The 27051-nt window shown below is 41.9% G+C and overlaps 1 protein-coding gene across 1 annotated transcript; it reads right to left on the bottom strand.

The window, feature by feature from the left end:
* Positions 1–327: 327 nt before the first annotated feature.
* LOC145389937 (uncharacterized) lies at positions 328–21744 on the bottom strand. The gene is made up of 8 exons (XM_080265047.1): positions 21729–21744; positions 20420–20600; positions 17863–18016; positions 10674–10859; positions 5697–5933; positions 3202–3323; positions 1186–1325; positions 328–460 (listed from the first exon to the last, which is right to left on the bottom strand). Exons 1-8 carry the CDS (start codon positions 21737–21739, stop codon positions 328–330), a joined length of 1164 nt encoding a protein of 387 aa, XP_080121173.1. The 5' UTR covers positions 21740–21744.
* Between the last annotated feature and the right edge of the window lie 5307 nt (positions 21745–27051).

The following is a 27051-nucleotide window of genomic DNA, read 5'->3' on the forward strand; positions in this document are numbered from 1 at the left end:
AACTTCCATACTCACCTCCCTATTTCTCATCACTGCTTTCAGTGAACCAACAACCTTCCTTCCCTGCTGTACCCTTTCACGCACTTCATCCCCCAAAGTTCCATCCTTACTCATGACACTACCCAAGTACTTGAATATATACATATATATATATATATATATATATATATATATATATATATATATACCTCTCCAGTCCTTCCTTCCATCTCATCCTCAGCCTCCCCCATCCCCTTCCACCTCACCTACACTCTGCTAGTCAGTGTCTCTTCTCCATTCCCTCCAAATGGCCAGACCTTCTCAAGGTATTCCTCATAATACTTTCCATCACATGATACATTGCATAATAATTACCTTAAGCCATGCAAAGGAAGGCATGTTGCCTCGTGTTGTGGCCCCGTGTAGATAGATTAGTATGTAGTCCTCTGCAATTAACTGGTCTAGTGTTGTCAGCACATACCTGTACAAGTAATATATAAGTTTCATATACCTTTGTGCCATTAATGTATTAGGTGGTCCATCTATTGTGCTCTCCAGTCTTGTCTGTTGCAGGAAGGACTGTCTACTAATGTGAGGAACAAAGTCATTTTGGCTGCCTCATGACTTTATTAATTAACTGTACAGTCAGTGAACATAATAGAATAAACAGTAAAAGGCATGAAAAAGGCTATGGGAAGTAGAAAATGATGCAGGGTATGCACTATACTATTTTTACTATAACATGGCTCAGATTTTTGTCCTTTAGTGACTTATTTCATGTTGCTAGTGGGAGAAAAAGACAATACTACACCTGAACATCCTTTTCATAGCATATCTTTATAGGTGACATCATATTCTAGTGTTAATTTATTGTTACAACTCATCATTAATGATGTTGACATGGTAGTTTTAGGCCAAGTTAGAGTTAAAAGGATATAGTATTGCTGACTGAGCTGTCCCAGCAACACATGAACTTTGGTTGCATAATACATGGATCACCCTTGATAAGTTTCACTTATATATTTTATTAAGACTTTATACAAGTTTCATATACTGTACTTGTATTTCCATTGTGTAAGTTAGCAGTACCAGTCATATAAAAGTAGCTGATACTTTATTTATATTTCCATATAAATCACTGTTCCAGCATTAGGCCTACATTATTTTAAAATACAGTAATTTCATTCAAGCTGGAAGAAAACTTACATGAAGAGGTTGTCCATGACATAATCATAGTCTTTGCGTGACCTGTCAGGGAGGAAGCAGGCAGAAAAGACGATGATGGCCTCATTAGCCCCTGGATAGTAAACCCCGTGGCTCAACACTTTCTTGTACGGCTCAATCACCTGCAACATTATCATCACCAGCATCAGCATCATCATCATCATCATCCCAACCTCTTTTCCCATACAAGGGTGGGGTGAGGTAGGGTTAAGAGAGCAATAAAAAACACTAATAAACTAGAGGGAGAACTATCTAATTTCTGCCTAGTTAACTAGGCTGCACTCTCATTCACTCACCATTCATGCTCCTGGGATTCTGACTCCACCTTGCAGTCACAATCCTTACAGAGAGAGTGATGGCCTTGGGAGAGGGGGGGAGAACCAACACATCATCCATTTTGGGATGAGATACTCTAGAAAATATGAGTATGAAACGTATTGAAGACGAGGAAAATTTATATAATTAATGCTGAACGTAAGAATGCTAAAGATAGCAACATACAGTTAACAAATTAGAAAATTGCCAAATTTCGCAACATCAAAAGCAGTGTTTTGGTGATGAGACTTACGGCAGTGTCTGAGGGGCAGGACTCCCATCGGATGGCATGGATTTCTAATTTTGAGCATCCTGTAAGTTTTTTAAAATTTGCCTCCATTTGCTGTGACAGATAATGATGCATTCTAGAAGATGTGGCAGCACATACAAGAGAGTTTGCTGTATATACACAATATATATATATATATATATATATATATATATATATATATATATATATATATATATATATATACTCTATTTGTATGTCATCATCATCATCAGCAGCAGCAGCCATTATAAGTCTACTGCTGAACAAAGGCCTTCCCTTACCTTCTCCACGAATTCCTTGACTGAGGCAATCTCTGTCACATTTTCCCTGAAAATATCTTGTTCTCATATCTCCTCCTCCTGTCTGGCCTTTTTCTGCTATGCTTACAATCTGTTGATGTCCAGTCAGTCAGCCTCTTGCTCCATCGGTTATCCCTTATTCTAGCTACATGGCCAGCTCACCTCCATTTCTGTTCTTTTATAACTTCTATAATGTATTAACTTTTGTCTGCTTTCTCTCCCAAGTTGATCTTTTCCTGTCTCATAGAGATATTCCCAACACTGATTTTTCCATTGCTTTCTGAGAACGGATTAGTATATTTTCCATTGATTTTATTAGTTTCCAGGTATCACAACCACACATCATAGCTGGAATAATTCATTTGTTATACACTTTTTGTTTCATACATATTGCCAAGCTACTTTTCATAATGTCTTTCTGTTTACCAAAAGCTTTCCCTCCAATTGTAATGCGACTTTTTATTTTGTTATCGTGGTCTATCATTAATTTTAGTATTTGCCCCAAGTAACTGTACTCCTTGACTACTTCAAGAATTTCTTCTGGTATACTGATGATGCTCTTTGGTGTGTGAAGATTACACATTACAGTAGTTTTAGTCCAGTTCATCTTTAGCCCTACTTTGAGACTTTCTCTGTTCAGGTCATTTAACATTTCTTGCAATAAATGTACCATCATGCAATCCCATTTTGCCCATATAAAAAGGAGTCCTGAGGCCCAGGCATAGGCTACCCATTCCTAATATTTATAGGCAATGGTGACCAGCCCCACTTTCCCGTGAGTGGCATTGTGCAAGCAAAGAGCCCCCAACTCCCTCCTCAGATGAAACCCATAGAGGCTCCATCTGGTCACAGTGCCTTAACCCACTAAACCACCAAAAACCATTTGGTTATACAGATATACTGACTGAAAGTATCCAAGCAGATATTGCTCATAAAGGTGTACAGTACGTACTATGGGTGGATGGGGTTTACTGCTCACACAATACCATTCTGGGACAATAGATTGGTCATTCTCACTTCAAAAATCAGGAATTAAGTAGACCAACCCAGGGTCCCTATGTTCCTGGTGGGGCAATAAAAGATTGGATGATGGATAAATGATGATGTACTGACCTTCATGTCAATCCTCCGTTCAATTCCAGATATGACAACTGATCGCCATGACCGTTCCTCACTGGTTTCCTGCACTGCTGTGTACTCAGGTAGTGGCTCTATCCTTGGCTGAGGACCCAGACCTGAATCAAGATAGAAGGGTCTTGTTATCTATTCTTTTTTCTTCTTCTTCTTTTTTTTTTTTTTTGAGAAGGGATGTCTTCATGTTGTGTCACTGATATAACCAGGCAACTCCACTGCCTGATAATGCTAATGCCCCTGAACTCTCATCCTATCCCCTGAAAAGAGGTTGATGGACTGCAGGGGAAGGACAATGTACACCTGCAGTCCACTGGGTTCATGTTTCAGATGAGCATGATGGCACAACAACAGCAGTTTTTTTTTTTTTTTTTTTTCCCCAAATAAAGCCACTGTAAGTTACAGAAAGATTGAGTGTTAAAGTTCTTTTGTCACCTGTAAAGCTCACTTGCCAATTTCCCTGTTTCGGTAGTAGATGGATGGCTATCATCAACTCGGGAGATACTACCATGAGAGTGGTATGTGATTACAAGCTCTGTAACAAGGCACATAATCATCACTCTCAGGCATGAAACTTTGACAAATTGTTAGAGTCCAGGATGAGACATTTATATTGTTACAAAGCTTACCGAACATCTCTGATATCTTTTTTCAGCAGTTATCAGCAACTGTAGGAAAGTAATTAGCTAGTTTTGGCACTTAATTTAGTTGCCAGTTCATATAAAACATAAGTAATACCATGATCAACCCTGTATAGTATGACGATTCCACGAGAGGAAACATGGCATCATTTTGCTTGTGCATGTACCTTATATATCCTACTGGCTGCATGGAAAAAACTGTGATATTATGGAACTTATCACTGTAGTGCATTTATTTTAGGTGAATAACCAAGGGGACGCATTCCTGCCTAATAACTATAGATTCATGAAATTCATGCAAGGTCACATGCTATAAAACTGCTTCAAAGAAACTTGGATTTTCATACAAAATCCATAATGTCTACCCTAATGAGCAGTTAGCTGTAATTTGCAAGTCATGTGCAGTCTCAGCATAAATAATGCTTTCCCATGTGGAGTGGATGTGGAGATGTTCCACTAAAACAACTGGACAAAATTCAGAGCAAAGCTATAAGAATAATTAATAATCCTGCAATTATAAATTAACTACCTCTCTTACAAGTCAGACAAAGTATTGCCTCCCTTGAATTATTTTACAGATACTTTTATGGCAAATTCTCAGACAAAGTTGCATCCATTGTGCCACCTCTCCATACATTCCCCTGTGCTACATGGGCATCTGGTAGCACCATGACTTGACTGTCACACTGCCATATTGTAGAACTTCTGCATATCAGAATTCCTTTATTCTCCAAACTACTTCTCTCTGGAACTTGATTCCCCAGATTTTTCCCCAAAACTTCAGCCTTCAGCAGTTTAAGTCAAACTGTTGCAGAGTTTTTATGAATGGAGGATACCTGTAATTTGGTGTATGATATTTTGTTTTGTTTGGTTTTTCCTTCCTCTGTTTGTCTTTTGTTTAGAAAAAAAAAAAAAAAAGGACAAGAACCCAGTAAATTGCAGGTTGAAGTTGCCCTTGCATTCAATCATCCTCCTTTCAGGGGATAGGAAGACTGGGAGGGCTTGTATAACTGGGCAGTAGTATCACCCCATTACACTGGTGTCACCTTGTGAAGTCATCCCTATCCAGAACCATGCAACCTTTTGATACAGCCAGACCAATTGTCAGTCAGCAATACTCACACGCCATGATGGATTTCACCATGGGTGTCTGGAGAGGGGGGCAAGGGGGGGCAGTTGCCCCACCTTAGAATTCCAAAGTGTGTCTGGAACTTTTCCGGACGTCACGTATATTTTCGTTCCTTTGAGTTATAGCATATCAGCATATGAATACTTTTCGCCTGCAATTTAAGTACATCTTGATACTATATTTTATAGTGAATTATATGTTCAGTCGGCACATATATGTATAATTTCTTTAATTTTGCCCCCCCTTACAAAAAATCCTGCAGATGCCCCTGGATTTCACAGTTCATCCAGTGTATCTGTGTCAACACGGGTGAGCACATTGGTGAACTCGCCACATGAAAGCATCTGTGTATCATCTTCATCACTGTCACATAGGTTCTTTTCATGTAACCTTTTGTTGTAACCAAACAGCTCTTAGCAATACTTACATTCCATAATGGATTCCTGCCGTACATCTAGTGTGTCTGCATCATCAATGAACTTGTCTTGTGAAAGCACCTGTGCGTGACTGTCATTATTTCATATAACCCTTTGATATATTCAGACCAGGTGATGACATAATTATGGAGGTATGCAAAATGTAGGAGGACTGCTTGATGTAACAGAATGGGTTAAGGTAAGCCTGTGCCCATGGTCAGACACGATGAAATGGCTGTTAATCCTTTGCCCAGAGTTAACACATAAAGAAAAAGAGAAAAAAAAACTCACGCTCCATGATGGATTCCTCTAGTTCATCTGGTGTGTCTATGTCATCTGGCGTAAGCATATCAGTGAACTCATCATGTGAGAGCATCTGTGCGTCATCGTCGTCGTCGTCATCATTGTCATTGGTGTGTTGGCTGAGGGAGGAGAGGGAGTGTTGGTCGTCCTCCACCGCCACTGTCAGAAGCTCCTCTGTCACTGTCAAACGTTTCTTCCGGGTCACCTCCAAGCTTGACGGACGCTCTGTAGAAGAGATGCTCAAAAATAAGAAACTGGGAGTGAGATTCTTGAACATAACTGTATTTATGATCAAGGCCCTGTTGTAACTGTGATATGTATTCCCATGAAGGACAAAGAAAGGACAGTACAGTGTCTTCCCATGTCTCTTGTTCTTCCCAGAAAAAGAAATCTTGGTTATGAGAGATATTATCGTAGGTTAATATATATATTTTTTGAGGGAAGAACAAGAAAAGGGCAGTACAGAATCTCTCATATCTCTGGTTCTTCCTGTAAAATACATATAAGTTATAACAGGGAATCGATTGCAAATGTGTTTGAGAATCCCACCTTGGGATTGGATTCATAAATACACATAGCCCCGTATTCTCTTTGGTTAAGTAGGCCCCCCCTAGATTTTATCTGTGTGTCTGATATAATGTACCATTGTATCTCTGTTTCTAATATACTGTTGATATATACAGTTAACTTTTGTGGTAGATGGGGGGGACAATCATCCTGTCACTCAGTGTAGGGATGCCCTATGGTCTCTACACTGAGTGACAAGCCTAAAGGTTTCCTGTACCCTGGAAACCATTTACTACACTGGGTGGCAACCATATAACTGGGTTTTTTGGCAAGGTTAAGTATACCCCAGATTCCCCTATCAAAAATCACTTATCATGGCAAATGTTTTGGAGAGCCTCAGAGGACCCAATACCAGCCAAGGACCCCAACCAAATGGACAGGTTTCATGGCCATGTGGAATGTGAGAGGTGTGAATCAGGACAGCAAGAGGGCGGAAGTGGTGAATGTGTTCAAGAGTGCGAGATATGCCATGATGACACTGTGTGAAACAAAGATGAAAGGGTGTGCAGTGGAGGAGTGGGAGGGTGTAAAGTGTGTGAGGTCAGGCATGAATGGGTGAGGAAGATGCAAGGAAGGAGTTGCTTTGTTGATGAATGAGGTGTGGCAGAATGGAATGAGAGATTACAAATGTGTCACCTTGAGATGTATGTATGTCATGTTCAAGTTTGAGAAGGTGAAAGTGGCTGCCACTGTGATTCTAGCATATGCACAGTGTGATGACAGGAGTGAGAGAGAGAAAGACAGGTTTTGGAATGAGCTGGATGAAGCAGTGGGAGAAATGCCTAGGAGCTAGAAAGTGATTGTAATGGGCAATATGAATGGAAGAGTAGGCACTGGTCCTGAGGATGACATAATGGGTTGTAATGGAGTACCAGGAGAAATTGATAACGGGAAGCAACTGAAGGATATATGTCAGGAAAGGAGGTCCTGCATTTGTAACTCGTATTTCAAACACAGAGATGCACATAAATATACATGGTATAGAGGGAATGGGGATCAAGTTGAAAGAAGCCTGATTGATTATGTGCTTGTGGAGGTCGATGCTGGGAATGGTTGCTGATACGAAGGCAGTAAGAGGACGATGTGGTCTGTCAGATCATATGATTGTGGTATGCAAGATCAAGCTGAAAGGAGTGAGGTGGACCAGGAGAGAGAGGAGCAGTCAGGGAGAAAGTCTGAAAGTCGAGAATCTGAGGATCACAGAAATGGATGAATACAGGACCAAAGTAGGGGAGTAGTTAGAATCAGTATATTGGAATGAAATGGATCTGGACAGCCTGTAGAATGCATATAGGGATTGCTTAGTTAGGAATGCTGAAGTGGTGTGTGGTGTGGCAAGAGTAACAACAAAGAAGAAAGGTACGGCATGGTGACGTGAAGAGATTAAGAGAGCAGTGAAGGAAAAGAGAATAAAGTGGCTGGAGTGGTTAAAGGACAGGGGTTCAATTGAAATAAGAACTGAATATATTGAGTGCAAGAAGCACGTAAAGAGACTAGTGAAGAGGAAAAGGAGATAAATGATGATCAAGGAAGAAAAATGAATGCAAATTCCTCTGAAAATAGGAAGTTATACTGGAAAGAGGTGCAGAAATGTAGAAGTGACAGTGGAAAGAAATGTGAAAGAGTGAAGGCCGTAAGTGGTAGATTTTTAACCCATGGGGATGAAGTAGGGACAAGAGGGAGAGAATATTTTGAAAGCTTGGTGAATAAATGTAGAGAGAGCAGAGCCACTGTAAACATGATTGAGGATGCGCAGAGGAAAGCAGTGATAGGAAACGTGACACTTGCACAGGTGAAGAATGCTGTGAAGTGGCTGAAACATGGGAAAGTAGCTGAGGTGTATGCAGAGATAATTAAGTGTAGTGGAGAGAGCAGAATGAAGTGCTTTTTGGTGATATGTAAGAAGGCATGGATGAGTGAAACTGTGCCAGCAGATTGAAAAAAGGCTGTGATTGTACCCTGGTAGTTGAGCAAAGTAGGTACAAGGATTATTGTGGCATAAGTTTATTAAGTGTGGTAGGGAAGGTATTTGGAAGAATTATTATAGAGAAAGTAAGAAAGATATCAGAAGTCCTAGTGAGTGGTGAACAGGGTGGCTTTAGGAGTGCCAGAGAATGTGTGGATCAAATATTTGCAGTGAGACAAATAGTGGAGAAGGCTTGTGAGAAGGACTTTAATGTGTTTATGGCATTCAAGGATCTGGAAAAAGCATACAGCAAAGTAGATAGAGAACGATTGTGGAAGATTTTGCACATGTACGATGTAGTTGGAAAATTGCTAGGTGCCATCAAGAGTTTTTATGATAGCAATGAAGCATGTGTAAGGGTAAATGGGCATCTAAGTGAATGGTTCATGATCGGTGTGGGTGTGTGACAAGGTTGTGTGATGTCCCCATGGTTGTTCAGTATATATATGGATGGGGTGATGAGAGAAGTAAAAACATGAGTAATGGAGAGAGGGATGGCATTGGTACTGAATGATGATGGATGGAATATCTCAAATTTGTTGTATGCTGATGATGGAGTACTACTTGCAAATACTGGACAAGAACTTAGTAGACTAGTGCAGAGTTTTGCAGATGTCTGTAACTGTCGTGCCTTGAAAGTAAATGTAGAAAAGAGTAAAGTGATGGTTATTGAGAAAGAAGGTGACTCCCAGTGTGATGTTACAGTGAATGGAGAAAGACTGCAATTGGTGAGAGAGTTCAAGTACCTGGGTACAGTGATAGAAAAGAGAGGAAAATGTGCAAAAAAAGTGGAAAGTCAAGTGACACAAGGAAGTAAAGAAGCTGGTGCTATTAAGACCTTGATAACAAACAGAGGCTTGAGTGTTGCAGCTGTGCGAGGCTAACATGAAGAAGTGTTCGTGCCAACTTTAACATATGGATGTGAGAGTATGGTGTGGCATGAAAATGAAAAGTCAAGAGTGAGAGCAGTAGAGATGGGACTGCTGAGGATTGTATGTGGAGTACAGAGAGTGGATAGGATACAAAATAATGATTCGTGAACAATGTGGAGTGAGGAAGTCTGTGGACACCAGAGTCAGAGAGAGTGCACTGAGATGGTATGGTCATATGGAGAGAATGGATAACAATAGAGTGGTGCAAAAGGTATATCTGAGCAAATTTGAAGAAGGGAGGAGGCGAGGTAGGCCAAGGAGAAGGTGGAGGGGTATGGTGGATGAGTGTGTGAGGAAGAAAGGTATGGAAGTCAGTGAGGCTAGGTAACTGACAGGAGATCAAGCTGGCTTGATGAATGTTGTGAGAAGAAGCTCATGATCAGGGATTTGGCACCCCTTTTTAACGTGATGGCATCCAGAGTGATTATATTGGATACGTTTATGTGAAACTACAGAGTGTGGTGAATGTTTTTAACGTATCAGATAGATCCAGGATTCTGGAGGCTTGAATGATGAGTGAATGGAAGCATGGACCATTGTACTGGGCAAATTTGGGCTGTCTAGACATTGCTGCTCCTCACCCTGCCCTAGGGTGGGAAAAGAGGTCCGGATGATACTGACTTTCAGTTATCTGCCATCACAATATACGGCTGAAGGCAGTATCTGGCGCTGCTGGCTCAGCTCTGTTAAAGCAATATCATTCATGGGAAAGTTTTTAGGATAGAGGGTCGACAGGGATAGTAACACAGTATCCTGCTCGACGCTGAATGTCGAGCCGATGGAGGGTATTATGCAATATCTGGTGTTTCACTTTATTTGGCATAGGGCTTGGCTGAATTATGCGGGATAATTGAAAGTTTACTGTACACATTTACAGTCACACTCTTCAGCCAGTCATCTGGAACAACACACTGATATATAATTGAGTTTTTCAAATCAGCAACTAAACCCACTCATATATATCTCCTGAGGCCTTCAGCTTTTCAGCAGTAAATCCAGAAACACCCACCACCTTCCCCAACTGCATATTGCCTATCGCTCTGCTCCCAGTATCAGCATCAATCAAAGTTCAAGGGCCAAACTTTGGATCTGCTGACTCTAAACTTTCCCTGTTCCAGTCAGACTCCTCATTCAGCAAACAGTTATAATGCTCTCTCCAGGGATCTTTAATATCTTCACTGTCTACCATTACCATTTTTTCATCATTCTTCATATACTGCTTACCTATGATATCCCTGTTTTCCCTTTTTGTCTGATTTTCTACCTTAAATACCATGTTCTTCCTTTTCAGATGAATAATGTTGGCAGTGATGATGATGATGATGATGATGATGATGATGATGGTCCTTTATGTATTATAAGTTGATGATGATGATGGTGGTGGTGGATCCTTGATGCTTCCTAAGTTTATAGTGATGATGATGACAATGAGAGTGATGATGTTGATGAAGATTCTTTACATATCCTAAGTTGATGATGAGAATAATGATGATCCTTTACCTTTCCTAAGGGTGACCTGGCCGGTTGGGGGTGAGACAACAGCGGTGTAGAGAGAATAATCGTCCTCTGTAGGGGTGACAGGTGGCTGTGAGGTTTCTTCCCTCTCTGCAAGTCGCACTCCCCCACACTCCTCACTGCCAGGCTCCACCAGGTATCGGAGGGTTGTCGGGGAGCTTGGGAAGTCCACTGGGGGTTGACAGGAAGGGAAATTGACAGATAGACTGATGCTTTAGTTTACTGGATGAATAAGTAGATTAGACAGATTGGTAGTTAGAATTATAGACTGTTTTTTACAATTGACTTATATGATCACATGCTTTTATGACTGTAACATTTAGCACATTTTTTTCATTGGTGTTTTTCACTGCTACATTGCCCATTTTTCTCATTATACCTGTATGTTCATTTCCTCACTTACAGTATATGATTGCTAGAACACTAAATTCATTAAAAAATCATTTATTATACAATCCATCCACCCATCCATCATCCAATCCTACATTGCCCCTTGAGGAGTGTAGGAGCCCGGGGCTAGGCAGTTGGTCCTGACATTTAAGATGAGAGTGACCAGCCTCACTCATCCCTGAATGGCACTACATGAGCAATCAACCCCAACCATCCCCTGGATATAAACCTTCACCGCTCAACCCCAATCACTCCTTGGATATAAACCTTCACCGGCTCAATCTGATTGGAGTGCAATAATTACCCACAAAACCACCAGGAGCCAAAATTTGGTTATATGGTTACCACCCAGTGTAGTAAATGATTTCCTGGTGTACAGGAAACCATCTGGCTTGTCACTCAGTGTAGAGTCACCCACAGGCAGAAGGAAGAGGAAAGAATGAAGGAAAGAAAGACAGAAGAAGGAGTGTAAAGTTACCCATAGGCAGAAAGACAAGGAAAGAATGAAGGAATGGAAGACAGAAGAGGATGGAAGGAAAGAAGGATGGAGGAGAGGAAAGGGCAGACACCCAACAGCAGCACTACACTGAGTGAGTGGATGGTGAGCATTCCCACCCACTTTCAAAAATGCATCCCATTCATATAATGATGGCATGCTGTTGATAAATAAGTAGACATTTTGTTGACCACAATAACATTCCTCTGTAGGCATAAATTTATAAAACTGCATTTTTCTTTTCTCCATCCAGTTGACACTACATCAAACTCAGTCTGTAACTTGCTTAACATCATACATGTACCATGTCCACTAACAATTACAGAATATATAGAAGAGTATGTATAATGCATGAATATTATAACCTCTTTCATGTTGTCTCTATATCAGAAAGGGTGTACTCAGGGTGTGTGTGAAGTTGAAGGGTGTATTATTATTATTTGTATTATTATTATTATTATTATTATTATTCTGTGGTAGGTGGGGGCACTCACCATCCACTCATTCAGTGTAATGCTGCTCGCGGGTGCCAGCCCTTTCCTCTCCTCCTTCCTTCTTTCCATCCTTCCTCTTCTGTCCTTCTTTCTTTCCTCTTCCTTCAGTCTGCGGGTGACTCTACATTGAGTGACAAGCCAAATGATTTCCTGTACACCAGGAAGCCAAATGCTGCACTTGGTGGTAACTATATAACCAGATTATGGCGCCTGTGGTTTAGTTGGTCATTAAGGCACTCCAATCGGATTGAGCCGATGGAAATTTATATCCAAGGGATGGTTGGGGTTTATTGCTCATGTAATGCCACTCAGGGATGAGTGCGACCAGTCACACTCATCATCAATGTCAGGACCAACCTGCCTTGCCCCGGGCTCCTACTCTCCTCGTGGGGCAACACAGGATTAGATGATGGATGGATGGATGGATTATTATTATTATTGTTATTATTACATGATTGGATGATGGATGGATGGATTATTATTATTATTATTATTATTATCATTATTATCATCATAGAGAAGTTAGAAGGAGAGTGGAAGATAAAAATGGTAGATTGATGGTGGAGAGGGGAGAAAAAGTGAGTAGACGGAGAGAACACTTTAAGGAACTGTTAAATATAGAGAATGAAAGTAATGTGAGTATAAGTGGCTTGGGAGTGGCTGGGAGCAGGAGGTAGGTGAGAAGGGAGGAAGAGATCAGTAGGATGGAAGTAGTGGAAGCAATGAAGTAAGTAAAAATGGGGAAAGCTCTAGGAATTGATGAGGTGTGTGGTGAAATGCTAAAGCATGGGGAAGAGATAGTGGTGAAATGGATATGGAAGATGTGAAGATTGGCTTGGTAGGAAGATAGAATCCTAGAGGATTGTAAGTCATGTATAATTTTTCCCCTGTACAAAGGAAAAGGTGAAAAAGAAGTGTGTATTAATCATAGGGGTATTTGTGTAATAGGAACAGTATATGGTAGGATGCTTACTGACAGAGTTAGAGAAATAACAGAGGAATAAGTTGGAGAAGAAGAGGGAGATTTTAGGAAGGGAAGAGGTTGTGTAAATCAGGTACTCATCCTTAGGTCTTTAGTGGAAAAGTTTCTAGAGAAGGGAAAGAAGTTGTATGCAGCCTTCATGGATTTGGAGAAGGTATATGACAGAATGGATAAACATAGCATGTGGAAAATATTAAAAATATACAGTAAAAGTCCTGTAATCTGAATGACAGGGGACTGAGGGTCTTTTGAACACCTTTTTTTTTTTTTTTTTTTTTTTTTTTGAGAGGGACCTCAGAAAACATTAGAAATATGTACATGATCATTAAATAAACACTTAATATAATATGGGTCATTGTTTTACTCGCTGGAAATGCATAAAGGTGTAGCTGAATAGTTGCAGGCAGTTATTCCAAGTCCAAGAGCAAGTCCAAGCCAGATAAATCCTTTGATAAAGCCCAGACAAAGCCCAGAGAAAAAATCCACTTGATAACTTAGTTTTCACTCAGTTCACTAAACAGTAACTTACTGTAATTCACTTAATTTTCACTTAATACACTTATATTTATTACTGCATTTAAAATTATCTGCCAGCTCAAAAAATTTGGAGTATTGGGATATTCAGATTATTGGTGGTTGGATTAAAGGACTTTTACTTAATAGAGTAAATGGGAAGCTGCTGAATGCTGTGAAGAATATGTATGAGGGTGCTAAGGCTGCAGTGCGTGTGGATGGTGAACTGAGTGAATTTTTCTATCTGAATGTTGGATTCAAACAGGGATGTGTCATGACTCCATCACTGTTCAATCTGTATATGGATAGGATTATAAAAGAGATGCAAGGTAGGGCAGTGAATACTGGTGCAGCCCTAATGAGAGAGAGCAGCATTTGGAAACTTCCTGTTCTGTTGTTTGCAGATAATACCGGTACTGTATTGTTAAGAAAAGACAAAGGGGAACTGCAAGGCTTGGTGAAAGAGTTTGGGAAAGCGTATAAGAAATGGAATCTAAAGGTGAACATAGGGAAAAGTAAAGTTATGGTCTTGGAGAGAAATGAAGTCACTGAATGGTCTGTGAGGTTGGATGATGTGGAAATGGAAAATGTGAGTCTGTTTAAGTACAGTACTTGGGTAGTGTGATGAGTAACGGTGGAAGTTTGGAGGATGAAGTGCTTCAAAGGGTACAACAGGGAAGAAAGGTTGCTGGTGCTTTGAAAACGGTGATAAAAAATAGAGAAGTGAGCATGGAAGTAAAAAAGCCGCTCCATGAGAGTATTGTGAAACCTGCTGTAACATATGGAAGCAAAGCTTGTGCCTTGTTGGAAGGACACAAGTCAAGTGTGACAGCAGTGGAAATGAGTTATTTGAGAGCAGCATGTGGAGTTACATGGAGAGACAGACAAATGAGGAAGTGAAGAAGCATTGTGGTGTGGATGTGTATGTGACAGAAAGGATTAGGAGAAATACACTGGCCATGTGGAAACAATGGAGAGTGAGAGACTAATGAGGAGAGTGTATGTGAGTGAGGTGGAGGAGGGGAGAGGGAGGAGGAGGAGGCCAAGAATGAGATGGAGGGATGGAATGGAGAGGTATGTGAGAGGGGTGTGTGAGCTGAGGGGAGGGCAGTGAAATGGCAAGGGACAGGGTGATGTGGAAGTGATTTGTTCGTGGCTACCCTTTACGGGATCAAGGCGACTGGGAGTTGATAGATAGGTAGATAGATTATTATTATTAGTAGTAGTAGTAGTAGTAGTATTAGGATTAGTATCAGTATTGTTATTACTATTATTACAGTACAGTAAATGTCCTCTAATACGAATCACATGGAACTGAGGGTCTTTTGATTGTTTTTTTTAGGACTATTAAGAGGGGCCTTTGAAAACATTTCAAATATGTACATGATCTTTAAATAAACACATAAATGATATGAATTATTGTTTTACTCACTGGAAATGCATAGAAGTGTAGATGAATAGATGAAGGCACGTATATCCAAGTCCATGGGCAAGTCCAAACCAGATAAATCCTTAGATATAGCCCAGAAGAATTGGAAAAACACCAGAAAAAATAGAAAATTTTTGCCTTGGCAAATTCTGAATATTGGGATTTTCGGACTATTGGTGGTCGGATTGGAGGACTTTTACTGTATTATTAATATTACTATTTTATCTATCCATCTATCTATCTATTGCCAGTTGGCTCAATCCCATAAGGGGTGACCACAAACAAATGGCCTCCATGTCGCCCAGTCCCCCGCCATTTCACTGCCCTCCTCCTAGCTCAAAACCTCCTCTCTCATATACCTCTCCACTCCATCCCTCCATCTCATCCTCAGCTGCCCCCTCCCTCTCTCCCTCTCCCCTTCACTCACATACACTCTCCTCATTAGTCTCTCACTCTCCATCCTCTCCACATGGCCAAACCACCCCAGTGTATTTCTCCTAACGCTCTCTATCACATCCACATCCACACCACAGTGCTCTTTTACTTTCTTATTTGTCAGACTGTCTCTCCATGTAACCTCACATGCTCCTCTCAAATAACTCATTTCCATTGCCATCACTCATGACTTGTGTCCTTCCAACAAGGTCCAAGCTTCACTTCCATATGTTAGAGTTGGCATCACAATACAGTACTATCATGCAGGCATTTTTTTTAAATATCATGCTCAGTTCCCTATTTCTTATCGCTGCTTTCAAAGAACCAGCAACCTCTCTTCCTTGCTGCACCTTTTCAAGCACTTCATCCTCCAGACTCGCACCCTTACTCATCACACTACCCAAGTACTCGTGCTTAAATGCACTCACATTTTCCATTTCCTCGTCATCCTACCTCACTGTACATTCATTGACTTCATTCCTCTTGAAGACCATAAATTTATTCTTTCCTACATTATTATTATGGAGAATGTGAGTACATTCAAGTACTTGGGTAGTGTGATGAGTAAGAATGGAACTTTGGGGGATGAAGTATGTGAAAGGGTACAGCAGGGAAGGAAGGTTGTTGGTTCACTGAAAGCAGTGATGAGAAATAGGAAGGTGAGTGTGTAAGTTAAGAAGTCACTGCATGATAGTATTGTGATCCCTACCCTGACGTATGGAAGCGAGGCGTGGACCTTGCAAGAGGGAAACAAGTCAAGAGTGAGAGCAGTGGAAATGAGTTACCTGAGAGGAGCATGTGGAGTGACATGGAGGGACAGGTTGACGAATGAAGAAATGAAGGAACGTTGTGGGGTGGATGTGGATGTGGTTGAGAAGATTAGGAGAAATACACTGAGGTGGTTTGGACATGTGGAGAGAATGGAGAGTGAAAGACTGACTAAGAGAGTGTATGTAGGTGAGGTGGAGGGAGGGAGAGGGAGGGGTAGACCGAGGATGAGGTGGAGGGATGGAGTTGAGAGGTACCGGTATATGAGGGAGGGGGGGGTGAGTTGGGGGGAGGGTAGTCAAATGGTGGGTGACAGAGCGACTTGGAGGCGTTTTGTCTGCGGCCACCCTTTGCGGAATTAGGGCGTCGGGCTATAGATAGATAGATAGATAGATGATATGGGAGGAAATATTGTACTGAACAGCAGAATTATTATGACTCCTATGCCCACAAACGTCAGCTGTGTTTACAGCCACAGCCCTTGCATCTACTTCTTCCCCATCTGACCACTGTCACTCCATCCCTCACTCACCACTCAGCTGTTTTGCAGAAAATAAAATAAATATGTAGGAATTGCAGGCACAGTAATTTTGTCTGGCAAAACGAACATTTATTCCTGTCAACTAGATTTCTCTTCTTTGCCAGAGCAAATGCAATGATGAGTGAGTGCCCTGGGACACCACGTATGCCCCAGCCTCAAAGAGACCCATGATGATGGCTCAACAGGACCTGGTACTCAATAAGGTTAGTTACACCTGTTTGGTTAGTGTGTTACATCTACTCAACCTCTGATCACTCTTTCAGTCATACTCATAGGTGATACGGTGATGGAAAGTAGTCAGATAAGGCATTAAAGGAGGTCTAGGGACCAGTCTAAGGTTCTATCTATTTATCTATAGCCCGACGCCCAAATCCCGCAAAGGGTGGCCGCAGACAAAATGCCTCCAAGTCGCTCTGTCACCCACCATTTGACTACCTTCCCCCCAACTCACTCTCCCCTCCTTCATATACCTCTCAACTCCATCCCTCCACCTCATCCTTGGTCTACCCCTCCCTCTCCCTCCCTGCACCTCACCTACATACACCCTCTTAGTCAGTCTTTCATTCTCCATTCTCTCCACATGTCTAAGGTTGCTGTTGTTACTTTTATAGAGGGGGAAGGGTATGGGTTCCACTTGGCCTCAAACATAGCCTTATTAAACCCATGTTTTAATTGTCCCGGTATCCCATAAATCATTATCCGATCCACTTTCCATAATTTAACCCCATCGGATAATGGTGGTGTGCTGTACTGGCATTATTCTTAGGCATCAGAGTATTGAATCACCCTGTAGAAACTTGAAGCCTGCTTTTAAATGCAGAACTTGGGGAGGCAGGAGGGAGGGTTGTACCTTACCTGTCACTGGTTCACAGATCGCTGTCTCTGTCTGTCTGTACCTCATAAATGTTCATTTAAAAAAAAGATCAGTATTACTGTCAGGAACTGTGCATTACTTGTCTCTGGCCGACAGATTTCTCTGTTAGGCACGGTGTACTGCGGGTGTGTGATGCTGAGGACAGGAATGAGAATTGCAGATGGATGCTGCAGATGATAAGATGTAAAGTTTTGCAAATGGCTGTACACAACCTGTCTGGGAATACATTACCTGTCTCTAACTGTACCTTACCTGTCTCTGGCTCATAGATCTCTGTGTCAGGTAGGGTGTACTCTGGATGTGTGAGGTTGAGAGGTGTGCCCCTGTGTGCGATGGGGGCCTCCGCTCCACTGAGGGCAAACATCTCCTCCTCCTCCTCCATCGCAGCGCCCACCAGGCGCCCATTCTGCTTGAACACAGCATTAATGTCTGCAGTTCACTGAGATGGTTAACCATGTTGAAAATATGGAGAATGACAGACTGACCAGGAGAGGGAATGTCAGTGAGGCAGAGGGTAGGGGGAGTGGGAGACCATGCATGAGATGAAGGAATGGGGTGGAAAGGTATATGAGAGAGGGGATATGAGTTGGAGAGAGAGAGAGCAGCCTCTTGGCAGAGGACAGGGTGACATGGAGATGATTCATTTGTGATTATGTTTTCCATGATTAAGGTGTCTTGCTATAGGCAGATTGATGGTGAATTGTTTAGCAATGAAGATAGTATTAGCATTAGAATAGTTTAAAAGAAAAAAAACCTGTCTGACACTATACTGCTTTACTGTACACAACAAGTTCAAGTGTTGTATAAGAAACTTTAATTTCTTACTCCTTATTTTAATTTTTTACTCTTTATTTTGAATATTTACCAGGAGTAGACTGTAGCACCAGTTGAACAGGGCGGCACTTCCGAGGTGGAGGGCAAGCTTGTGCCAGGGAGAGCTGGAGCCCTCATTTCACCAGCCCTCAGGAATTGATCCTTACCATCCCCCTTTGCTGAACATTTTCAGTGCTTTCATTTACACAGAGAGTAGGCCAGCATATTCTCTTAATACCTGTACCTTCAACTGTCTACACCACACTATATGCATGTAAAATATCACACCTCCTATTTCCATTCCCTTTACCAATGGCCGCTACATTAACATCAGCAAACGAGGTGATATCTCGGATTGCCACCACCGGCAAGGTAGGGCTGGCAGCACAGGGTCCTCCTGGTTGCCATGAAGCGACTGTACCAGCAGCAACTGTTGCAAATTCTGTTCTTGCTTGTCAGCGGAGAAGAGCAGGTGCAGCCTTATTCTTCGCCAGTGTCCGTGCTTTTGGTACCAATTAAAATTCAGTTCATTTTTTCCTACAGTCCATATCCTCTCTAGCCTTGTTCCTCACAGAACCCCAAATTTCTCCCTCTACTGAATTTCCCCATTTTGTTTTCCTGGTTACCATCTCCTCACAAACTTCTGTAACAAGGGCGGCACCTGTTGTTATACCAAATCTGAATATGCAGTTGACACTGTTTTAAACTTCACCTCAACTAATTTTGATTACTCACTGTATAAACTAAATTATCTAAATATTACCAAATGTGTCTGTGTAGTCTATCACTCCCCCAATGCTTCTTTAGAACCCAGTGTATTTGACTCCATATCCACACAGTTGAGTAACTTTAACTTTGTCCTTAGCACCAAGATTACCATTTTGGGTGATTTTAACGTACTTAATGTTGAATGGTTATTGCATTCTGCCAGGATTGACGATGCTGGTCTAGAGTGCGAGCCGTTTGCAGAATCATTTAATCTCACACAGTTGGTAAAGCAACTAACCAGAATACCAGATAATCCTGGCCATAATGCCCATCTCTTGGATCTGTTCCAGACAAATAATCCAGATCAATACAGGATAGAAGTACTGTCACCACTTGGATCCTCTGACCACAGTCTCATCAAAGCCTCATTAGTCAGCCCCCCCAGACCTCCCTATTCTGAACCTGTCAAGGTGACCCAATGGCACATTGATTATCTTGCTGACATTCCATGGCAGGCTATCTTCTCTAGTGATGTCAATTCTGTCCAGTCCCACATTAATGACTTAATACTGCCTGGTATAGATTTATTCATACCAGGTCAACAGTTAAGTAAAAGATCAAACTCTCCAAAATGGTTTGATAACAACTGTGCCAGAGCAATGGCCCAAAAGTCATTAGCATTTTTTTTTTTTTTTTTTTTTTTTTTTTACGTGTCCGACTCTGAGCAGAGGTTCAGGGCCTATTTCTTGGGGGCAGTGGCCTATCCCAAGGCCCAGTAGTCCTCCTACACCTCCACATGTCACCACTTTGGCACTAACACCCACTGTCCATATTGAATACATGCTAGGGCTGTCTCATACAGGACTGGTGTACTGGTATTAGCGGGGGTACTTTTATGACATGTCGGCGGGTCATCTGGTAGATCAGGAAAGTCTGCTTTTTAGGAAATTCAAATCCTTAAACTGTTCCCTGCCCCAGCCGGGATTCAATCCTGGGTCCATCAGGACTGCAAGCCGCCTCTCTACCGATTCAGCCACCGCATATAACTCTTACGTGTACGAAAAGTGTTAAGGATATGTATGATAAAAATGGTTTAATATATGGGACAGTACAAGTTTGACTCATTCCTGTGAAGATACAATTAGGTAAGAACACACACACACACACACACACACACACACACACACACACACACACACACACACACACACACACACACACACACACACACACACACAATGTATACATTATCATTACCTCAGTGCAGTCTGTATCACTAAAGTCTTACCTGCATGGGGAACCTGAGAGGGTCTCGAACAGACTGCTGGTAGGAGTAAATAGGAGGTGGGATGGATGTGTGATCTGAGAGGGGAGACTGGTTGGCAAGGGTACCACTGCTGCTGCTGCCACCTTCAGACAAGTCCATGCTCTCTTCACTGCCTGGCTCTCCTGCACCCTCACCCTCCCACCTGAAGAAACGTGAAGCTGTAAGAGTTACTCCCCTCTTTGGAGTGTAGGGATTCAAGACCATGTTATCATAGTCCAAAACATTTAGAGACAGGAGAGAGTAAATGGTAATAGTCAATCCCATGTTGCCCCCTTTAGAATGTATGGGTCTGAGTCTTGGCTACCTTTTTGTATTGTATGATACTGATTACAAAGACATCGACATGCTTGCATTCATCGGCTTCGGTCGCCTAATGACAACTCTAGACACTACTTGATCTCATGCAGCCACTTTGTTGTATGCTTTTTCCAGATCCATGAAAGCCATAAACACCTTATGGTCCTTCTCACAAGTTTTCTTTGTTATCTGTCTCACTGCAAATATTTTATCCACACATCCTCTGGCACTCCTAAAGCCACCCTGTTTATCACTTACTAGGACTTCTGATTTCTCTCTTACTTTCTCTGTAATAATTCTTCCATACACCTTCCCTACCACACTCAGTGAACTTATGCCATGATAATTCATGCACTCACTTCACTCACTGTTATTTTTTTACAGGGGTACAATCACAGCCATTTTCCACTCTGCAGGCACAGTTTCACTCATCCATGCCTTCTTATATATCTCCAACAAGCATTTAATTCCTCTCTCACCACTACACTTAATCATCTCTGCATACACGTCATCAACCCCAGCTGCTTTCCCATTTTTCAGCCGCTTCACAGCACTCTTCACCTGTGCGAGTGTCACGTCTCCTGGCACTGCATTCCTTCTCTGCACACCCCTAAAACCAATCATGTTCACAGCCACTCTGCTCCCTCTATTCCCATTTATCAGGCTTTCAAAATATTCTTTCCATCTCGTCCTTGCTTCATCCCCATGGGTTAATAATCTACCACCTACATCCTTCACACCATCACATTGTCTTTCTTTTTTTCACTTCTACATTCCTGCATCGTTCCAGAAGGAGAGTTAATGAGACAAAAAGCCTTTGACTCCACCTTGTTGAGAAGAGTGTATGTGAGGAGCCTCCCCACACAAGAGAGTTATACTCTACACAGGGGCGAATAAAACATTGTGTGTGTGTGTGTGTGTGTGTGTGTGTGTGTGTGTGTGTGTAATACTCACACGTGTGGCCGCTACTCACGTGTCGTTCATCTTCACCTAGAAAGAAAAAAAAGAACAGGTTAGAGATAACTCTCTAAGTACAAACTCATTATGGGATCTGGCTATAGATAGATGGATAGACAATTTTTTGTTGTTTCCTTTTTGTCATTTTTTTGCTTACCTTTTGGGGTTCTCTTTTTATCAACTTTATTTTGCCATTTCCATTTTTCTTGTCTGTCTATTTTGTTTAATTTTCTCTATAAAGGCTCCAACATGCTTGCATGAGTCAGACTTAGTCACTTAATTACAGCTGTCTGTGCTGCTCAGTCCCTGGCAGCCTCCCTATTCAGTCCTTTATCCCAGAGGTCACACTCTATGACCTCATCCCAGGTCTTTTTTGGTCTGCCTTTCACAACCCTACCCCCATCGTTCATACTTGTCACTTTCTACACCCAGTTGTCATCCCCCATCCTCTCCAGATACCCAGACCATCTCAGTATACCCCTCCTCACCACAACACCAATACACCTTTTATGTTTTCTCTTTATTTCGTATCATATATTTTTCTCAATTTTCTTCATTTGTCTTATAATAATTTAGCATTGGTTAAGAAGAGGTACATGATTGGATAATAAGGTGAAAGTCTTAGTGTTTTCTTGGTGGTAGGTAGGGGCACCCATCATCCACTCACTCATTGCAGGGATGCCTTATGGTCTCTAAACTGAGTGACAAGCCAAATGGTTTCATGTTCCGAGGAAACCATTTACTGCACTGGGTGGTAACCATATAATCAGGATTTTTGGCCAGGTTAAATGTCCTTCAGATTCCCCTATCTAAAATCACTTAATCATGGCAAATGTTTCAGAGAGCCTTAGTGGGCCCAATACCTGCCCAGGACCCCAACCAAATGAGTAGATTCGCGTGGCCATGTGGAATGTGAGAGGTGTGAATGAGGAGAGCAAGAGGGTGGAAGTGGCGAATGTGTTCAGGAGTGCAAGATATTCCTTGATGGCACTGTGTGAAACAAAAATGAAAGGATGTGAGCTGGAGGAGTGGGAGGGTGTGAAATAAGTAAGATCGGGCATGAATGGGTAAGGAAGATGCAGGGAAGGAGTTGCTTTTTTGATGAATGAAATGTGGCAGAACTGAATAAGAGATTACAAATGTGTCAGCTGGAGATCTATGTATGTCAACTTCAAGTTTCAGTAGGTGAAAGTGGCAGTAATTGTAGCTTATGCACCGTGTGATGACGAGTGAGAGAGAGAAAGACAGGTTTTGGGATGAGCTGGATGAAGCAATGGGAGAAATGCCCAGGAGCTATAAAGTGATCGTAATGGGCGATATGAATAGATGGAACGGGGATCATGTTGAAAGGAGCCTGATTGATTGCGTGCTCGTGGAGAGGTCGATGATGGGAATGGTTGATGATACGAGGGCAGCGAGAGGACGATGTGGAGTTTCTGTCAGATCATATGACAGTGGTGTGCAAGATCAAGCTGAAACAAGTGAGGTGGACCAGGTGAGAGAGGAGCAGTCAGGGAGAAAGACTGAATGTCGAGACGCTGAGGATCAAAGAAATGGCAGATGAATACAGGACCAAAGTAGGGGAGGAGTTAGAATAAGTGAATTGGAATGAAATGGATCTAGACAGCTTGTGGAATGCATATAGGGATTGCATTGTTAGGAATGCAAGGATCTAGACAGCTTGTGGAATGCATATAGGGATTGCATAGTTAGGAATGCAAAAGCAGTGTGTGGTGTGGCAAGGGTAACAAACAAACAAGAAAGGTATGGCGTGGTGGTTTGAAAAGGTTAAGAGAGCAGTGGAGGAAAAGAGGAAGAAGTGGCTAGAGAGGTTACAGAACAGGAGTCCAGTTGAAATAAGAACTGAATGTACTGAGAGAAGAAGCACATAAAGAGACTAGTGAAGAGGAAAAAGGAGAAGGTAAATGATGATCTAAGAAGAAAAATGAATGAAAATTACTCTGAAAATAGGAAGTTATTCTGGAAAGAGGTGCAGAAATGTAGAAGTGACAGCGGAAAGAAATGTGAAAGTGTGAAGGACGTAAGTGGTATATTATTGACCCACTGGGATGAAGTAAGGACCAGGAGGGAAGAGTATTTTGTAAGTCTGATGAATGTGAATGGAGAGAGCAAAGCGACAATTAACATGACTGGTTTTGGGGGTGTACAGAGAAGGAATGCAGCGCCAGGAAACGTGGCACTTGCAAAGGTGAAGAACGCTGTGAAGTGGCTGAAAAATGGGAAAGCAGTTGGAGTTGATGAGGTGTATACAGAGATGAAAAAGTGTAGTGAAGAGAGCAGAATGAAGTGCTTGTTGGGGATATGTAAGAAGGCATGGATGAGTGAAACTGTGCCAGCAGAGTGGAAAAAGCAGTTATTGTACCCCTGTACAAAAGTGAAGGTGAGTGAAGTGAGTGCAAGAATTTTTGTGGCATAAGTTATTGAGTGTTGTAGGGGAGGTATATGGAAGAATTATTGTAGAGAAAGTAAGAGAGAGTTGTCAGAAGTCCTAGTGAGTGATGAACAGGGTGGCTTTAGGAGTGGCAGAGGATGTGTGGATCAAATATTTTCAGTGAGACAGATAGTGGAGAAGGCTTGTGAGAAGGACTATAAGGTGTTTATGGCATTTATGGATCTGGAAAAAGCATTCAACAAAGAAGACAGAGAAGGACTGTGGAAGGTTTTGCGCATGTGCGGTGTAGATGGTAAGCTGCTAGGTGCCGTCACGAGTTTTAATGAAGGTAGTGAAGCATGTGTAAGGGTAAATGGGCATCGAAGTGGATGGTTCACAATCGGTGTGGGCATGCAACAAGGTTGTGTGATGTCCCCATGATTGTTAAATATATATATGGATGAGGTGATGAGAGAAGTAAAAACACGAGTAATGGAAAGAGGGATTGTGGTGGTAGTGAATGGTGATGGATGGAATATCTCAAATTTGTTGTATGCTGATGATGCAGTGCTACTTCCAAACCCCGGACAAGAGCTTGGTAGTCTAATTCAGAATTGTGCTGATGTCTGTGAGTGTCGTGCCTTGAGGGTAAATGTAGAAAGGAGTAAAGTGATAGTCTCCCAGTGTGATGTTACAGTGAATGGAGAGAGACTGGAATTGGTGAGAGAGTTCAAATACCTGGGTACAGTGATAGAAAAGAGAGGAAAATCTGCTGAATTGGAAAGTAGTGGGACACAAGGAAGGAAAGTAGCTGGTGCAATGAAGGCCTTGACGTGAAACAGAGGCTTGAGTGCTGCAGCTGAGTGATGCATACATGAAGGAGTGTTAGTGCCAACTTTAACATATGGATGTGAGAGTACGGTGTGGCATGAAAATGAAAAGTCAAGAGTGAGAGCAGTAGAGATGTGACTGCTGAGGAATGTATGTGGAGTAAAGAGACTGGACAGGATATGAAATAATGTGATTCGTGAAAGGTGCGGAGTGAGGAAGTCTGTGGACACCAGAATCGAAGAGAGTGTACCGAGATGGTATGGTCATCTGGAAAGAATGGATAACCACAGGGTGGTGAAAAAGATATATCTGAGCGAATTTGAAGAAAGGAGGAGGCGAGGTAGGCCAAGGAGAAGGTGGAGGGATATGGTGGATGAGTGTGTGAGGAAGAGAGGTATGGAAGTCAGTGAGGCTAGGGAACTGACAAGAGACTGAGCTGGCTAGATGAATGTTGTGAGAAGTGCATGATCAGGGATTTGGCACCCCTTTTTAATGTGACAGCGTCTGGATTGACTCTTTGGATACGTTTATGTGAAGCTACAGAATGTGTTGAATGGTTTTGGCGTGTCAGATAGAGCCAGAATTCCGGAGGCTTGAACAATGAGTGAATGGAAGCGTGGCCCGTTGGGTTGGGCAAATGTAGGTTCTCTGGACGTTGTTACTCCTCACCCTGCCCCAGGGTTGGAAAGGGGGTCCAAATGATGATGATGATGATGATGATGATGATTATTATGATGATGATGATGATGATGATGATGATTGTTATTATAATATCCCTACGCGACCCCTCACCAACCACTCACTCAATGTAGTGCTGCTTTTGTGTCTGCACTTTCCTCTCTTCCTTCTTTCCTCTTCTTTCATTATTTCCTTCATTCTTTCCTCTTCCTTCTCCCTATAGGTGACTCTGCACTGAGTGACAAGCCAAATGGTTTCCTTTACACCTGGAAACCATTTACTATGCTGGGTGGTAACCATATAACCAAATTATGGCACCTGGTGGTTTAGTGGGTAATTAAGGTGCTCCAATCAGATTGAGCCGGTGCATGTTTATATCCAAGGAATGATTAGGGTTTATTGTTGGGGTTTATTGCCACTCAAGGATGTGAGGCTGGTCACTCTCATCTTAAATGCCAGGACCAGCTTGCCTAGCCCCTGGCTCCTACATTTCTCGTGGGGTGACATTGGATTGGTTGATGGATGAATGGATGGATTGTTATTATAAAATTTTATTTTTGTTACTACTTCTGCTACTATTACTACTGCTAATATTTTTTTTCACTTAAGATCACCTCCATCCATATTTTATATTACAGTATGAAGATCAGTACCAACCTTCATAATACAAGGCCCCATTTGGAGTTGTAATGTGAAGTACCGGTACTACTGCTGTTACTATTACTACTACTACTACTACTACTATACTACAATTGTTATTGGCACCATAACAATTTTCATACTACAGACGAATCTCATACATGATAATACCGTATATGAGAGAGAGAGAGAGAGAGAGAGAGAGAGAGAGAGAGTTTAATATACACATCCCAGGCCTGTTATTTTCTTGAACTGAATAACTTTTCCAGGATGAAAGGCCTCATCAACTCTGCTTAATTTTTACAGTAAAATATTCACGGGTCCAGAAAGATGACGGTAATATTTGGAGAGAGAAAAAGGGGTTGTGGGGTGGTGGTGATTATGATGACGTTGATGATGGTAACAATTATTATAAAGCTGCTGCAGCTGCTGGTGATGATGATGATAATGATGATGGTAATGATGATAATGATCTTTCTGCCACTGCTGCTGCTGTTGTTGTTGTTGTTGTTGTTGTTGCTGCTGATGCTGATGATGATGATGGTTGAACAGTAACATTAGGAGTGACACTAAAGAAAGGAACAAGGAAAGATGAGGAACATGAAGAGAGACCTAGCAATGACCCGAAGAGACTGGAGGAGGGATTGGAGAGGGAAGAGAGGAGGGGAAGAAAGAACAGAGGAGGAAGGAAAAGGGAGGGGACTCGAGAAAGAAGAAAAGGATGAATGATGAGAAATGTGAGGGGAGGAGAGACTAAACGGAAGGTAGAGAGAAAGGGTAGAAAGAGAGGAGGGGGAGG

Source organism: Coenobita brevimanus, unplaced genomic scaffold (assembly GCF_032717465.1).
Source record: "Coenobita brevimanus isolate Jiangsu-jjx unplaced genomic scaffold, ASM3271746v2 jjx.HiC_scaffold_2628, whole genome shotgun sequence".
NCBI classification, from domain to species: domain Eukaryota; kingdom Metazoa; phylum Arthropoda; class Malacostraca; order Decapoda; family Coenobitidae; genus Coenobita; species Coenobita brevimanus.